This window comes from Sander vitreus, chromosome 12 (assembly GCF_031162955.1).
Source record: "Sander vitreus isolate 19-12246 chromosome 12, sanVit1, whole genome shotgun sequence".
Classification (NCBI taxonomy): domain Eukaryota; kingdom Metazoa; phylum Chordata; class Actinopteri; order Perciformes; family Percidae; genus Sander; species Sander vitreus.
The window spans coordinates 19,712,107-19,729,584 of record NC_135866.1 but is presented as its reverse complement, the minus strand read 5'-3'; the positions used below and the strand labels follow the sequence as shown (position 1 = coordinate 19,729,584).

General features: G+C 39.4%; 1 protein-coding gene across 1 annotated transcript in view; it reads right to left on the bottom strand.

Annotated features, from left to right (window-relative positions):
- pigk (phosphatidylinositol glycan anchor biosynthesis, class K) overlaps window positions 1–17,478 on the bottom strand; it is a 28,391-nt gene that overhangs the window by 3,757 nt on the left and 7,156 nt on the right. The window contains exons 9-10 of the mRNA XM_078264415.1: window positions 17,048–17,220; window positions 4,713–4,788 (exon numbers count right to left, since the gene is read on the bottom strand). Coding sequence (XP_078120541.1) covers window positions 4,713–4,788; window positions 17,048–17,220 — 249 coding nt within the window. The remainder of the gene's footprint in view (window positions 1–4,712; window positions 4,789–17,047; window positions 17,221–17,478) is intronic.

The window sequence follows — 17,478 nt, the reverse complement described above, 5'->3', positions numbered from 1 at the left end:
CACGTTATTTTTAAATCTATTGATTCGTGTACAAGGACACGTTCATGTTTTTTTGTGGTGGTCAGCATGTAATGGGAAGCATCTCTACGGAGGTTGGGTTTAGGAAAAGAAGAACGGGGAAAGGACACGTCACAAGCGGATGGTTGTGTTTAGGAAAACAACAACGGGGAAATGAAACGCTACACGCGGGACACGATCCCTGGTCTCCTGGGTGAAAGTCCTGTGTTGTTTGACCCATCCACCACCCCAACCAACCTCCTTGCGCAGATTTTCAGCATTTCATACTACTCGCTACTATGCTTCCATTGAAATACATTAGTTTAAATAACGTGCTCACCACCACGAAAAAAAACGACAGACGTGTCCGTGTACACAAATCAATACATTAAATAACGGGACCATTTCACGAACTGCCGTGAGACTGGGTTGATTCAATGGGCGTTTTCCTGCTCTCACTACACTACATGCATCAGATCTGTGTTACAGAACAAAATTGGGTTGAGACACTTTCAGCTAAAGCCTTGGTGAAAGTGGAAGACAGGAAGACAAGAAGAGGAGCTAAGGGTTAAATATCTGGAGGACGAGGCAGAGCCCGGCCAGGGACGTTTATAAGAGACGACTGGGAGCGCGTGGCCATTGAGAGCAGTTGACCTCCGTGATAATGGTAGGCAGAGGTGTGTGTGTGTGTGTGTGTGTGTGTGTGTGTGTGTGTGTGTGTGTGTGTGTGTGTGTGTATATATGTCGGTGTACATGCAAGCCCCTTGGGTAAGGAAGAGCAAAGGGAGATGGATCGACTGTGACAGAAAGCCAGGTCAGCACCGCCGGCAGAGAGAGGAGCATACAGTATGTGAAGAGGGAAGAGAGACATTAGAACAGAAGTAAGCAACATAAAGTCAGAGAAAAGAGGTATTTATATGATCAGAAGTAAAACCACGAGGTAGAACACAGAGCATCTTGCAGACACTTTAGCAAAGCACATTGCTGGTATACGTCATCAGCGCTTCTGGCTACCTCCTTTAATGGTTGCGCCTTGAAATGTCAGTGGGGTCAAAGTTGAAATTATTTGAACTTTGAGCTCAGCGGCATTTTCAAGTGGTGCGCCAGGCCAAGGGTAGCACTTCCTCCGACTTGTCTCCACTACTATTAAATAATTTGTTAGTTATTTTTTGTTATTAATTGATCATTTGTGTAGTATATCAAATATTGCCTGACCGTTTTTATTTTTCTTTAGTAAACAAACTTATTTTGATAAGGATCCCTTAAATTTGGTAATTAAAGAATTGTGATTGATATAGACATAAAATTCACCCCAAAATTGTGATTCTTTGCTATTTTTGACCTGTTGGCTGCCTTTTTCGCAGATCTTTGGCATTTTAGTACTGAGCTATATCAGCTGATATATTGGCCCGGCCCATTTATCGGACTAGCTCTGGTGTAAAATGTAAAAAAAATAAATAAAAAGGTTCCATAGTCCAAGGTGACGTCTTTGAATTGGATCTTTTGTCTGAACAGCAGCCCAAAACCCATACATTCCATTCATAATTATATAAAATAGAGAAAAGCAGCAAATATTTGAAGCTTTTGCTTGATTAATGACGAACGAATAATCGGAATGTCGGCCGACTAATTGCTTAAATGACTAATTGATACAGCCCTAAGTTAAATAACTAATTTAATAACTACTAATTTGGATAGCCTTGGATAGAAATCAAAACCACGGAAAATGGAAACAAGTCTGCTCTCTGTATGAGTTATCCACTTCCACAAGATGAAAAGAATGCAGCTTCTTTAGAAAAAGAAAACATGAGGGAGGCAGAGGAAAAACATATTAGGCATAGAAATGAGAGCGAGGAGCAGAAAAGGGGCGAGTGTTTGCTGACCTTCACTGACGGAACCATTCACATCCCACTGCCAAGGACAGAGACTTAAGACACAAGCAGCCTGCCTCCATTACACAGGCTTTGTGTTGCGTATTCAATTCACAAGTAAAATCAATTAACGACTACCCATCTGATTGATTGGAGCTAATTAACATGGTCATGCAGGATGCTAAAGGTCGTTGAGGGAGGTGTGAAACACCCTGCCAAACACTAGCACTCCAAGGTCAAAACTGCAGCATATGTATGTTGTGCGGAGCTGGATGAACAGCAGCCATTGTGCACTGCCAGGACACTCCACTGTACAATAACAGTGCCTGGACCTTTAAGCCCCCAGCAAGAGCTGGGACAGTCAAAGTGGTGGGTGTATTGTTATCTCATAAAGCATGTTTTGCTTTTCGAGACAATATTATTTGTTATTATTGAGCACAAGCAACAAAGCAAAGCTAATTCAAAGGAAAAGCTTGTTGAAGTGGGTTTGGCCTGTGATCCACACAACTCTAACATCCATCTTTGAAAGGTGTCAGTGTTGCAGGCTCAGCGAAGGAAGAGGGATTTGGCCAGGGATGGAAAGGAGGCAAAGCATTCATTTTCAGTGTTTCCATTTTCAATTCTCTGAAGCCATATGGTGTGGCGTCAAGCTGGCAAAAGAACAAATAACAATTTGACGCCAGAGACCAGGACTCACAGCGGCGAGGCAGGAAAAAAAGTAGAATACACAAGAGACTGGGGAAAAAGGAGCTCCTTCTAGTTATTTTCAGAGCTGAACATATTGTGATTACGTGTTGGCAATGTGATGTGATGTGTGAGGTTGGGAAGAGAAGGTGGCAGCAAAAGGGGACTCACCCTGTCACCACTAGCGAGACAAACGGTAACAGGGCATTAATCAACTCCTCACGAACACACTCCCACATACACAATATGACAGGAAGTTTGTACACAGACACCATACAACACAGGCTTATATATTCACTGTCAGTCACTCTGATGACTTTTCTATTTACAAGCTGCCACCTGGTCTACTGGCAAATGGAAAAATGGTTTTCTTGGAAGATAAACATAGTGAGACGATTTGTTTTTGTTGGGAGGCAAAACTAAAATCATTCAGACCAGTTGGGAATATTTTATACATCAAATCTTATGAGATTCAATCAAACCTAGTTCTTCAGATAAGTGCATTTGATTAGCCACAACAAAAGACACTGCCACAGTGGTAGGAAAACAAAGATATCTCAGAGTCCTGTGAGTCCTGTGCACAATATGACAGCTAATCATAAAGAGGAGAGCTGTCATTAGGCGTTATGGACATTGGTCATTCTGCTGCAGTGCAGATGGATTATGGTGAAGGGAGAGAGAGATGATTCAGTCCGTCAGGATCCTATCCTCAACCCAGCAGGAGTGCAAGCCGATAATCGAAATCTCTGACAGGGGTCATCGGGTGGATGAGTGTGTTTGTGCTTTGATCGTGTGGGTGCATTTAAAAAGGGGAGGGGAAACAGGAAAAGATGCATAAAGATGAAGAGACAAAAGAGAGAGCCAAGATATGAAGCCAAGTAGCAGACGGCAGAGACTTAATGGCGTTTGTGTGTGAGCGTGCAAGCTTCCAACAGTGTGATCACTTCTGTGAATTGAAAATTACATACACCTTTATGGGGCAGTGGGCAGCAGATCTGAAACCGGCCTGATTTGCCAGGCTTCTGAGGCAGTCCTCAGCGATCGAGAGTGCCACTGGGTGTGGAGACCCCTCCTGTTTCCCATCACAATACTCAATAAGCGTCTGACAGGGCTCAGGCTGTGACTCCTTTGTTCACACCAAAGTGGATGTCTGCCAGTGATGTTTCCAGCAGCAGGACCCAAGAACTTTTTTTTTTTTTTTTTTATGTATTTATTTATTTTTACCACTTACTCAGTTCAGCTGGATCTGACAATTGGTATCAACACCAACAGTTTAGTGTCCGTCATAGTGGAGACAAACATCATTGTCAAATCAAACGTCAGCAACTCCAACTCTGCTGTAGTCACTGAAATCTGAACCAGGAGCATTTCTAAACAGATCTATCCTCAACAAATTACTTTTTTTTTGCAGTTTCATAATTTGATGCCTCTGTGTCTGCTGTGCGGAAGTTACTACAGAGTTGAAATAACACTTCTCTGACACAGTCTAACATTCTTATTGAAAGGATAATACATTGGATAATACTGTGTAGAGGGTTATGTTAAGTATGGGTTTCTCAGAGGCACCCTGAACCCCAAATGTAAGCACTAACAATTGTTTGCCTGTAGCAAAGTTAATGTGACTTCTTTCCTTTTCTGAGGCACAAGTTGAAAGGGAAGTATAGAAATAGTAGTTTTAATAGGTTCTTAATGGAAATCTTACAAGAGTGATGCAGAAAGACCCAAGACCGTCTATTTTGAATGCAGAGCACACTTTCTAAAAGGTGGAATGAGGAGAAATAGGTGTTCATTTGTGAAGGTCGGCCCGACTGAAAGCCGCAATTCATTTGGGAATGAGGTGAATGCACAATTCACCGCAATCCTGCCTATCCATTCTGCTGAATTTCATGGTGGCCCTTCCAACTGAGACCACAGGCACTTGTATTCCACACTTAGAGCTGTCACCATGGAAACAAGCCAAAGACATGATCTGTTGGTGGATGTTGCTCATAACTTTGTTTTTTTGTGTCCAAATTAAGGGTGGGCAAACTTAACGCGTGGACACACTTAACAAAAATAAATAAAATGGATGTTAAAAATGTCAGGGTCATATCAATGTGGGCCTGTTCATGTGGTTTTGAGTGTCCCCAAAGGACCCTGTTGTTTGTGTGGGTCTCTTACCTGATGGATGATCTCAGACACTGGCAGCTGGTCCACATACGAGTATGTCACTTTTTGCGGCTTTTCATTCATGGGACTGAAAGACAAAACACACACAAAACAGCTCTCTTTTAACATTTACCTGAAGTACGTAAATTGCACTTTGGAAACATTACGTTTTATAGTTAGTTAGTTATAGATAGTTTAATAAATTATTATCATCATTTTATTTATTACACCAGGTTTCTTCCTTGTCAAAACCCTAAAATACCCAAAATGCAACTTGACCACCACTGTTTGGTAAGCGATTCTAGTAGCAGCTAATGTAGCCTTGAGCCTCAAGCAGGTCTGGTAAGCTCACGTCTTTCTAACTCCACACCCCCAGACTTTTACATTTCCAAACTTGTAGCCTTCAGCCCCAACTGACACTGGCTTAAGTGACATCACTTAAAAGGAAATTGATCAGACTTCAAGCAGCTCCCTCTGGAGCCACAGAACAGATATTTAGTGGTACTCCCCAATGCCTGTAAACAAACTTTGATGTGTAAAATGAGTGGAGTTTCCCTTTAAGTTCTACAGTTTGTCAGTTGGGTGACAGATTTTGCTAAACACGACAAAAAGTCTTTTAGGAAAAAAAACTAAAAACAGTTTGGGTTCCTCTCCCAGGAAGTTTTGAGCGTCAAAGACTTAATTGCCTACATTCGAATACATATTCAGGCACAAATTTATGGTGAAAACATATAAATTTATTTCAAGGAAAATACAAAATTCCGCAGGTAACAATTGAAAATTGTATATATAATGGAATATAATGCAGTATTCGCATCCGACTACAATTGACCACAAAGTCCAGTTACTTTGATTAGTATGAACAGGGCATAACCGTATCTTTTTTCCCAAGGAGCACATTTTGCTCCTAAGTTGAAAAATGTAGGAGTGACTTACATAAGCTAACTGCTATTACTGTTGTAGCTTATTTGTACAATGATACAATAGTGAAATGAATACAACACATTATAAAATGTGATATTTTCTATTTTTAAATATTGATCAAATGTGATGTTGAATAGCCTATAGGCCTACAGTAGTGTAACAGACCGCCCCTATGGCATGCATGTGAACAGCGGATTAATTGCATATCTAACCACCATAGTGTGAAATACAGTTTAACTGCTGCTGTTACGTGAACGAGGCTCAGCATAGAGAATGGAGCGGGAGGCGAACGTTTCTGCAGCTTGTTCAGTACAGCTGTGCCGCTAAAGCACTCGAAACTTTGGTTTTCATGCGTACCAATGTACGGCTTGCATCAGGAGAATCAGGAGAAACTGTACCAAAACAGGGGGGAAAGTATTTTGTGCTACTACAAGACGTCGAAGTGCAGGAACATTGCACAGCTTCGCCCAGCAGAGTGCAGAAGTCCTTGTCAATGCATATGTGACATCCTGCCTTGACTACTGTAATTCTATCTTGTCTGGAATCCCTAATAAGCTACTCCACCGGCTCCAACTCATTCAGAATTCTGCAGCGAGGATTATAAAATGCTCCAAATCCACTAGCCATGTAACACCATTACTTATGCAACTGCACTGGCTTCCAGTTGCATACAGAATACGTTTCAAAGTCCTGCTCCTAGCATACAAGGCCCTACACAATTATACCCCCACCTACCTCACTGACCTCCTGGAAGTTTACTCCCCAGCCCGCTCACTGAGATCCTCCTCAGCAGGCCTGCTGCATGTCCCCAGTGTGAACCTCAGCACCCTGGGAGAGAGGGCTTTCAGCTACATCGCCCCCAAGCTGTGGAATCCACTGCCAGACTACATCAGACACTGTGACTCAATTACTGACTTTAAAAAAACTGACTTAAAACATACAGTGGCTTGTATACGTTTACACAACCATGCTAAAGTTGACTAAAAAGAGGAATTAAAAAAAACATCTTTTGGAAATTGATCTTAATGCCTTAATTAAAAAAAATAGGAAAAATCTAACCTTTAAGGACACCAATTTTCTTTGTGAATGAATAATGTATCGTAAATAAATAAATGTTCTTCCTTAAAATACAGGGAGCATGGTTGTATTTCAGTTAGCCTAATAGCTGGTTTGATTTGCATTGAGAGATGATCTTATGGAAAGTACCCCATGCCAATCGTGAGATATGGTGAAGGGTATGTGATGATGTGAGGCTATTTTAATTCCAAAGACCAAGGGAACTTTATCAGAATGCATAGTAACCTGGATCCATGAAATAACTGGCCTTTAAAAATAAAAATCTGCCTGCCTCTATGGGAATTTAACATAAGGGGGGACTTACTTATGCCCCCTGTATTTTAAGGAAGAACATTTATTTATTTACGATACATTATTCATTCACAAAAAAAATTGGTGTCCTTAAAGGTTGGATTTTTCCTCATTTTTTTAAATTAAGGCATTAAGATCAATTTCCAAAAGATGGATTTTTATTCCTCTTTTTAGTCAACTTTAGCATGGGTGTGTAAACTTATGCAAGCCACTGTATCTCTTCAAGATGGAAGAAGTCTGACTCTGCAAACAGAGATACTATTAGCGCTATACAGCGGCGCGTTCAGATCCAGTCAAATCAGCACCAGCCACATGTATACAGTAGTGGCTGTGGATTAAATGGAGGCTGGCTGCTGAAAATCAGACGTTTTGGCCCTCGTAATTTTTCCTTTAGCGCTGGCTAAAACCTCTTTGGGGGGCGCCAAAACTTTCTCTATGCAGGAAAAACCCTGATGTCCTGAACGCGCAGTCACCAGACACTCTCATAAGAATGAACGTTGCATCCAGGTGTTGTAATATAACCACGAAAAAAACTTCAGATGTAGATATAAACGGCTCATTCTAAGGTAACGAAAACACGATTCTTAGATTCAGATGATTATACACTAATGAAAACATAGTTATTAATATTATATTCCATTTCTGCCAATATATCCCCCTAAATCCTACAACTAACAGACTTTCAGAGTATGTATTTTCTTAGTTGCAGCAGTTCAGAATCAGCTATTAACACTCGGTTGGAAAACTTTGTGTATCCATTACACAATGACGGATAACATGATGAAAGGACAAAACTCTGCTCAGTTTTCAAAATAAAAGATGAACTCTTGTGGACCTTTCATATCTTTAGAAAAGCAGCTGACTCTAAAATATCTGTGAATTGTGAGTTAGGAATAAAGCTATTTACATTTACAACATTGAATTAGTGAGCCTAGCTTCAGCGACTTATATTAATAAATTGAGGTTGAGGTTCGGTGTCTTGCTCAATGACACTGAAAAAGGCCACCACATGCCAGCTGATGATAGACATTAGTTAATGTGAGACAGGATGTATTAAACCTGCGACCTTTAAGACACAGAACTGGTTATCCAATCACAGAGCCTTCCTGCTTCCATTGTTGTGGGATACATGTTCCATCATTACAATGAACATGGGCAACGTAGTTTATTTTGAGTCAACCACACATACACCTGACCATCCTGCTGCCGTTTACTTACTTGAGCACCAAATATGCATCTGAAAATAGTATCCCAAACAAACACACAATTTACTCCCGTTTTATTTTGCTAAACACTACCCAGTGCTCGTCTGTTATAGGCACAAAGCATTTTTTATATTTGTGACTGTTTTAAAGATTCAGTGAGAACGAATGGGCAACAGACAATAATAAAGATATAAAATATCGGCATTATTATCCTTTAAAGCTATATGGGCAAGGTTTTTCTCATCAGCATAAATCACAAATTGAGTCTACACATGAGCTCAATATGAACCGATATGTCAAATAAATCAAATCAAACTAGAAGGGGACTCGGAGAGTGCAGACCTCCGCCAAGACATGCCCTATCTCACAATGTTAAAGAAAGTGAAAAATAATTTGTGTATCATCCCTGTGATTCGGACCCTCTCCAAAATGTAATGGGTTCTTACTTGGCCCATGCTACACCCTTAGTTTCATGAAAACCAGCCCAGTATTTTGTTCGTAATCCTGCTGACCGACAAACCAAACCCAAAACATAACCTCCTTGGGGAAGATAATCAAAAGGCACAATGCAGAAAAATTGTCTCATTCTGGCTAGAACTAATTTGCTCTGGGGCACAAAATTAAGGATTTTAGGAAGATGATGTTTTTATTGCTTTCCTGGAAGAAGTCCATACCTATTTGAAGAAGTCTCTGATAACTCGTTATCAGACAGATCTTTGATGATTGGTCTAGAGAGGCTATCTAATGTTTGTTTTATCACCTTGTACTCTCTTAAATACATTAACTGTGTTCTTGTAGGTTTACTCGCATTATTTTATAGGGAAACTGAAACATACAGCTGTGTCAACTTTGTGAACACTAACAAAGCTTCAATAAAAATGCATATGACAAAAAAAAAAGCAAGGGAGAAGGAAACAGTTCAAACACTTGCCAAACCTATTACAACTATTTGGATCTATTAATATGCCACAATTGCCATGGACAGTTTTTAGATGTTTGTAGGTTTCTAAGTACATGTTCTCTGGGAGAGTTTGTTTCCAACATCACAGTCAGACATACATAGTCAAGAAGAAGGGTCTCAGCTAAGGTCACAGTCGAGTGGAGGTTTGACTGAGTGGCTGTCTATGGCTAATCAAAGAAAGTTCAGGGCAGACAGCTGCTGACAAAGCGGGCCATATACCCCAATGAGCCACCACTTGCTGTGTGAAGCAACCTGTCCTCCTTTTCCTCTTCTTTCTTCCCTCTGAGTTACTTTTGCTCAAATTCTTTCTCTCTGACTTCTGCTCTCATGCCCTACCATCTTTATTTTCCTGTCATTATCCCTTTCTTTTCAACTTCATTTCTCTGCACGTCTCTCTTCTCACCATGTCTGTGCGGTAGGGCAGAAGTTGCTCTGACAGGCAGGAACCGAGACAGAAGAAAACTGACCGGGCTCGCAGGCAGTGAGACGATCTCCTGCTGAGCCCCCTATGTGCTCTGAGCTCTTTCAACCACTGGAAATATGTCACTGAGAGCACCAATGTTTCACTGCTATTTCCCCCCTTTTCACTTAGCACAAAAGATGAACTCAAATTCAATTCAAACCACTTTCCACTTTACTTTCCATAAAAATAGATACTTTTGGAGAGGATTTTTCAATCCACTTAGCTGATTCTAATGGATGCGACTGACCCTCCCCACCTCCTACTCCCGTATCACTGCTGTCTCCAGCTGCCATCTTTAGGTCAAAATAATTTCCTTTTAACATCTGCTCTAATAACGACCCAAGTAGATTTAGTAAATTCTATCCAGCACTGCAGGTCACAAATGACATTAAATGTACTTTATTACACAAACGGGAGCTTTAATTTGATGATTGATACTATCCTTGGAGCTTTGTGAGGCAGAGTTTTGGTCAACAAGCACCTTTGGCTGGAAGTGAGTAGCTACACAATGTCATTACTCTGTTAAGCCCATGAATAATGAAGAGGATTGGGGGGGTCCATTAAAACATCCTCTCCAGCAAGAGGAATTCACTTAATGGAAATTCACTTAATGGAAGAGCTTGTTCTGAGGATAAAACAGCCGTTTAGAATTTTTTTTGTTATTGCAAAAAGTTGTGCAAAAGAAAAAAAAAAAAAGAAATTGCAAAACAAAACCAAAATTAAAACCACAAAATAAAACACAATCAGAATTTTTTTTTAAAATAAAAACAGATTAATTCGAGAAGCAGCAGGCAGAAGCAAATAGCTTATTTGGTCCTGCCCCTATTTCACAAAATCATATTATTTCAAAGCAAATAAATATGCAAATACAGCATACAATACATACAATTTCATTCGTATGTTTCGGTCTATTCTTTTCTGTATTGGTCAAGTATTGATTTCTTTAATCTATTTTTGAACTGAATGATATTATGGCTCTGTTTTGATGTCATTGTTCAGTCCATTCCATAAGGTCACCCCACAAACTGAAACAAACCTTGCTTGAACATACATTGTCTTCTTAGATGATAACCCCGTCTCTTTCATTAAACATGCGCGTATGTTACATGGTAAATTATTTTCTTTAAACTTTAAACATAAGTTGTGCAGTTTTGGATATAACAATGTCCATAAATTTCAGCAAATGTGAATTCAAAAAAGGATGATTAGTGTGCTCATAATACCCGGTGTGATTTCTTATCCTGACTGCTCTTTTTTTGCAATGTGCAAATATTATGTAAGTTCCTTTTGTAGGTATTTCCCCAAACTTCCACACAATATAACATATATGGTAAAATAAGTGTGCAGTACAGAGTATGTAATGTATTTTGGTTCAATATGTATCTAGTTTTGCTCAATATACCAATAATCCTGGCCATCTTCATGCACAGATATTTAATGTGGGGCTTCCAGCCCAGTTTGTGGTCAAGTACAACACCCAGAAATTTACTTTCATAGACTCTTTCAAAAAAATCTATATTTGTAGTATGATTTCCAAATATTATGAATTTAGTTTTGTTCAAGTTTAAAGATAACTTATTTGAATCAAACCAAAGTTTTAATATATTCATTTCATTTGTGACCATTTCCAGCATCTGCTGCAAGTTATCCCCGCAACAAAAAATATTTGTGTCATCTGCAAAAACAGTAAATTTTAGTACATTTGATACTTTGCAAATGTCATTTAGGTAAAGGATAAACAGTTTTGAGCCTAAAACTGACCCATGTGGAACGCCACAGGAAATACTAAGGCTCACTGACCGGTGATTACCCATTTGAACGAAGTGACTCCTATTTTCAATATAGTTTTTTATCCAGTTATAGGCCACAGCTCTGATGCCATACCTTTCCATTTTAATTTTTTTTAAATCAATGAATATTTCCACTGCATAGTTTTGTTAATCTTTCGGGATAGTAGACCCACTATCATATACAGTCAGGTCCATAAATATTGGGACATCGACACAATTCTAATCTTTTTGGCTCTATACACCACCACAATGGAGTTGAAATGAAACGAACAAGATGTGCTTTAACTGCAGACTTTCAGCTTTAATTTGAGGGTATTTACATCCAAATCAGGTGAACGGTGTAGGAATTACAACAGTTTGTATATGTGCCTCCCACTTTTTAAGGGACCAAAAGTAATGGGACAATTGGCTGCTCAGCTGTTCCATGGCCAGGTGTGTGTTATTCCCTCATTATCCCATTTACAAGGAGCAGATAAAAGGTCCAGAGTTCATTTCAAGTGTGCTATTTGCATTTGGAATCTGTTGCTGTCAACTCTCAATATGAGATCCAAAGAGCTGTCACTATCAGTGAAGCAAGCCATCATTAGGCTGAAAAATCTAAACAAATCCATCAGAGAGATAGCAAAAACATTAGGTGTGGCCAAATCAACTGTTTGGAACATTCTTAAAAAGAAAGAACGCACCGGTGAGCTCAGCAACACCAAAAGACCCGGAAGACCACGGAAAACAACTGTGGTGGATGACCGAAGAATACTTTCCTGGTGAAGAAAAACACCCTTCACAACAGTTGGCCAGATCAAGAACACTCTCCAGGAGGTAGGTGTATGTGTGTCAAAGTCAACAATCAAGAGAAGACTTCACCAGAGTGAATACAGAGGGTTCACTACAAGATGTAAACCATTGGCGAGCCTCAAAAAACAGGAAGGCCAGATTAGAGTTTGCCAAACAACATCTAAAAAAAGCCTTCACATTTCTGGAACAACATCCTATGGACAGATGAGACAAAGATCAACTTGTACCAGAGTGATGGGAAGAGAAGAGTATGGAGAAGGAAAGGAACTGCTCATGATCCAAAGCATACCACCTCATCAGTGAAGTATGGTGGTGGTAGTGTCATGGCGTGGGCATGTATGGCTGCCAATGGAACTGGTTCTCTTGTATTTATTGATGATGTGACTGCTGACAAAAGCAGCAGGATGAATTCTGAAGTGTTTCGGGCAATATTATCTGCTCATATTCAGCCAAATGCTTCAGAACTCATTGACGGCGCTTCACAGTGCAGATGGACAATGACCCGAAGCATACTGCGAAAGCAACCAAAGAGTTTTTTAAGGGAAAGAAGTGGAATGTTATGCAATGGCCAAGTCAATCACCTGACCTGAATCCGATTGAGCATGCATTTCACTTGCTGAAGACAAAACTGAAGGGAAAATGCCCCAGAACAAGCAGGAACTGAAGACAGTTGCAGTAGAGGCCTGGCAGAGCATCACCAGGGATGAAACCCAGCGTCTGGTGATGTCTATGCGTTCAGACTTCAGGCTGGAATTGAATGCAAAGGATTTGCAACCAAGTATTAAAAAGTGAAAGTTTGATTTATGATTGTTAATCTGTCCCATTACTTTTGGTCCCTTAAAAAGTGGGAGGCACATATACAAACTGTTGTAATTCCTACACCGTTCACCTGATTTGGATGTAAATACCCTCAAATTAAAGCTGAAAGTCTGCAGTTAAAGCACATCTTGTTCGTTTCATTTCAACTCCATTGTGGTGGTGTATAGAGCCAAAAAGATTAGAATTGTGTCGATGTCCCAATATTTATGGACCTGACTGTATGTATGTATGTATATAGTATGTATATATATATATATATATATATATATATATATATATATATATATATATATATATATATATATATATGTGATAGTGGGTCTACTATCCCGTCTATTACTTTTTTTTACTAGAGACCTATCAATGTCATTACAATCTTTGGAAGTTTTATTCTTACTTTTATTTACAATCTCTATAATTTCTTTGCTTTCTACAGTTCCCAAAAACAATGAGTATGTTTTTTTTTTTTCCACATGGTCCATCACAGAGTATTTCATCCCTGTGTAATTTATGTCTTTGGCCAGTTTAGGGCCCACATTAACAAAGTAATTGTTGAATCTGTCAACCACCCCATTGTCCACGTCTTGTCATAATCCTTGAAGTTTTCCGGATAATTAAATTTATTAAGTCCTTTTGTAATAATGGACGAGAAGAGAGAATAAGGCCCTGATCAGACAGAGCATGTTTTAGCAGCCTGGGGCGGCTTTTTGCAATTGTTTTCAGTGAGAGTCAAGCATTTTGCCTGCTGCCTTTGCATTGCTGAGCGCCTCTCGTGTTTTTGCAGGAGTGCCTGGAACGTCTCGCATTGAAAAAACTTCAACTCAGAGCGAAAAGAAAACACCTGACGTCTTTTAACTTTACAGCAAAATAACGGTCAGCCGAGGACCAGTGATTCAATAGTTGCCTAGCAAGACTAGAAAAAGACCCAACTGATCAGATCGCGGCGTCTTCAACAAAAAAGGCAGTGCAGTGCACCTTGTGCTTTGCAACCTGCAAATGTGCTCTGTCTGATCGCGGTTTTGGAGAAGGATGAGAGCGAGCAAGAGAATGAAAAAGAGACTTACACACTTGAACACACACACCCATCTTCTCTAAATATCCTGCTCCACTTGTCTGAGTGGCTGGATGAACTGACAAAAGTGGATTAAAGCGGCACTATATGTAATAACAGCTCGTTTCAGAGGACATCTGTGATATATTTTCTCTCTGGGAAGACGCAGAGCACACTACAACCCATTTTCAGGTTGTATAAAAAGCTATTATTTAATTTGACCAGTGGTGTCTGGACAGAGGTCTCACAACGATCCCTCTAAGTGATTGCTTTTTTGTGATGATCCTGATGTGTTGGCAAAGGGTTTAACCAAGCTCAGTCCTGATTTTATAGAGAAAATCCAAATGAGATTATTTCTTGGTAGGACGAGATGGGATGATTACTGTTAGTAGGGCTGTAACTAACGATTACTGATAATCCACCGATTATTTTCCCAATTAAAAACACATAGTAAAAAAGATTAAGTGAAAAATGCACATTATAATTAGAGCCTAAAGTGACAAATTGAAAATACTTGTCTAAAACCAAAAGCAATTCAGTTTGCTTTCATATATGATAAAGAAAAGCAGCAAGTCCTCACATTTAAGAAGCTGAAACCAGAAAATGGCATTTTTCTTGAATCATAAATCAAATAGTTTTACTCAAAATAGAAAAAATAAAAATATATAGTTTTCTGTGAATTGATGGATCGATTAGCACCTGTTGATGTTTCAATCCATACTCCCGTAATAAATAAAGTCCCAATTGCCTACTATACTCCTGGTCTTTTCCATAATTTAAGTCCAGAGACACTTGTATTTCTGCAGTTTTTTGTGTGCATAAAGCTGCATTTTCTGTTACTGAATGTCATCAGCTCTGCCACAGTTTCAGTTTTGTGTAACAACTAGAATACTTTTTGTAACCTGAATGATGGCAGCTTGTTAACAACATGCAGTCAACTCATATCATGAGGGGGGAAAACATTACGAGAGCAAGACCCTGCAAGATTATCAAATAAGCTTTTTTTAAATTTCATTTACAGGTGTTCCTGCCATGGCTAATATACTTTTGTATAGCCTTCATTTATTTTTTATTACTTTATTTAACATAATCGTAGAAGATGCAAAAATCGCAAATCGAATCATAATCGCAATATCTGGCAGAAAAATTGCAATTCGATTTTTTCCCCCCAAATTGTTCTTACATTCTTCTTACAATACATAACACTGAATTACATTATTTGATAGGCATCCTGGTGATGAAAGTCAAGGATTTCCCGCTGAATATCCTTGTATACCAAAACGCCCTCTCAATTTGCCAGCAAATATTCTATCACCCACCGCCCCATGTAATATTAATCTTGTCCAGCACTTAACGCTAACAACATACTGCAGTGTGACAAACAAAATGACAGAAAGTGTCTTTAGCCTTCCTAATGTCTTTGAACTTTCAAAATAGTGTTTTCTATCATTCCTAAAACTAGAAATATGTTACTAGTGCTTTGCTGCATCAGTAGTCTTGGCTCCATTAAACATCAAATAAATCAGGGGATTGCTTGTTCTTACATCAGAATTGAAGATAAAACGTCTCTCTAGGACCAACAGCCAGCTCGTTAACGCTGGTGGTGTGTTTCTGTGTTGCATAAGGGATCAGCAGACCTAATGTCTTGGCCCTAATCAATAATAAAGTAATAGGGGAAGTTGTGTGCAATGACTAACTAGCCTAAGGCCAGAACAGCTAATGACTAAAATCGGTATGGCAATTGCCTGTAATTACTAATTAGCAGCCAATCACATTAGAATCTTTCACTATAACACCTCCCAGTGGTTCAATTAAATCCCATCCTAATGAAATTAATAGACGTGGGGGGAGAGTAATCGGGAATAAAGTTTTAATTTCCATCACATCTGTTTGTAGAGCACCGCAATCTATTCCTTACTGGCAGCCTAACGAGTCAATATATGGAGAACTGTTTAAATTTTGGTGCATTAGCTGTGCGTTTCCTAAAACTCCAGAGGATTGTCCTTATTATGGGATTAGTGTGTCTGAGAACTAATATGAGAAAGCAAACAATATGTCACAGGCACAGAGGATGCTGAGCAGATGATGTTTAAGACTTTGACAGCTCTCTACAGACATCTAGTGGCCAAATGTACAGTACAGTATTTATCACAGCATGGATCAACCTGATGCAATGAGAGAATGTACAAAATTCTATTTGGATGCATTTTGTCCAGTTCATCACAGGGTGGCGCCACAGATAACCCATCAGAAGCACTGCTGCTTACTCAATTATGAAGAGTTACTGAATTATAGCCTGAAGCCAGACAAGGAGAATGTCTAATTACGATCTTCACTTTGCTGTGAAATAGAACATTAAGTGCTGGTACTGATTATAATAACTATCTAATCTAAGTTAGCTATATTATTAACTCAAGCAATCATGTCATTGGTCAGCCTTAAAAATCAGGTCTTAAATCCCCTACAGGGTAGTCAGCAACATCCACTGTGAGGTTTACTCTCCCAGACACCGAACACCCAACACATTATTAGTAGAGAAATCAATTTCACTAATGAGAGATGTTCTAAATGGAAATCGAAGTCTAGTAAGTTGGGAACCAAACATTAAACAAATTTGGCCTGCAGCCCTTCAATTAAAACAAAGACAAGCTGAACTCAATTAAGGTTTTCAATGTGCTTATGGGGGAATGTTGGGTCTCTGTAAATTATAGAGTGTGGTCTAGACCTGCTCTATATAAAGTGTCCTGAGATAACGTCTGTTATGATTCGACACTATGGATAAAATTAAAAATGAATAGAATTTGTCAAGTCTTGTTGAGAGTGGCAGATTGTTCCAGATGGCCATCAATGAAAAGGTTGATCTGCCGATTTTGGCTTTTTCTGGTCATATTATAACTTCTGTCATGTAAGAAAATGATAGTTGAGTGAAAACATTACACTAATGACAGAAAACAAACAAATAAACCCAGCTTACTTCTGCTCAGCCTCCTTGATGGGGTCGGTCAAGTTGATGGTTTCCATGGTGATCTCGACTTTGCGCACACTACCAAAGAAATCTGTGATGAGGGCACTTCCTGGGTCCCTCAGGAAAAGGTCAGTACGGTGGCCTGGTGTGGACACACACTGACTCTTGGGACATACTTTGAACTGGGGAAACAGACAAAACACATGCAGTGTGTTGGAAATATGTAACTTAGTGCAACAGGAAGCACACAAACAACCAAAGTTGGGGACTTTATTCCCATTACAGCCACCCACTCAGGAAACCTAAAGAAAACATGCTAAGTATATAAATACTGAAAATACCTACTCATGGTGCCGTCAGGAGGTATAGCAATAATTACATGGTGCAAGTCACCTATGCCAGGGGAGTGGGGATTTTAATACGCAGACAGTGTTAAAGGG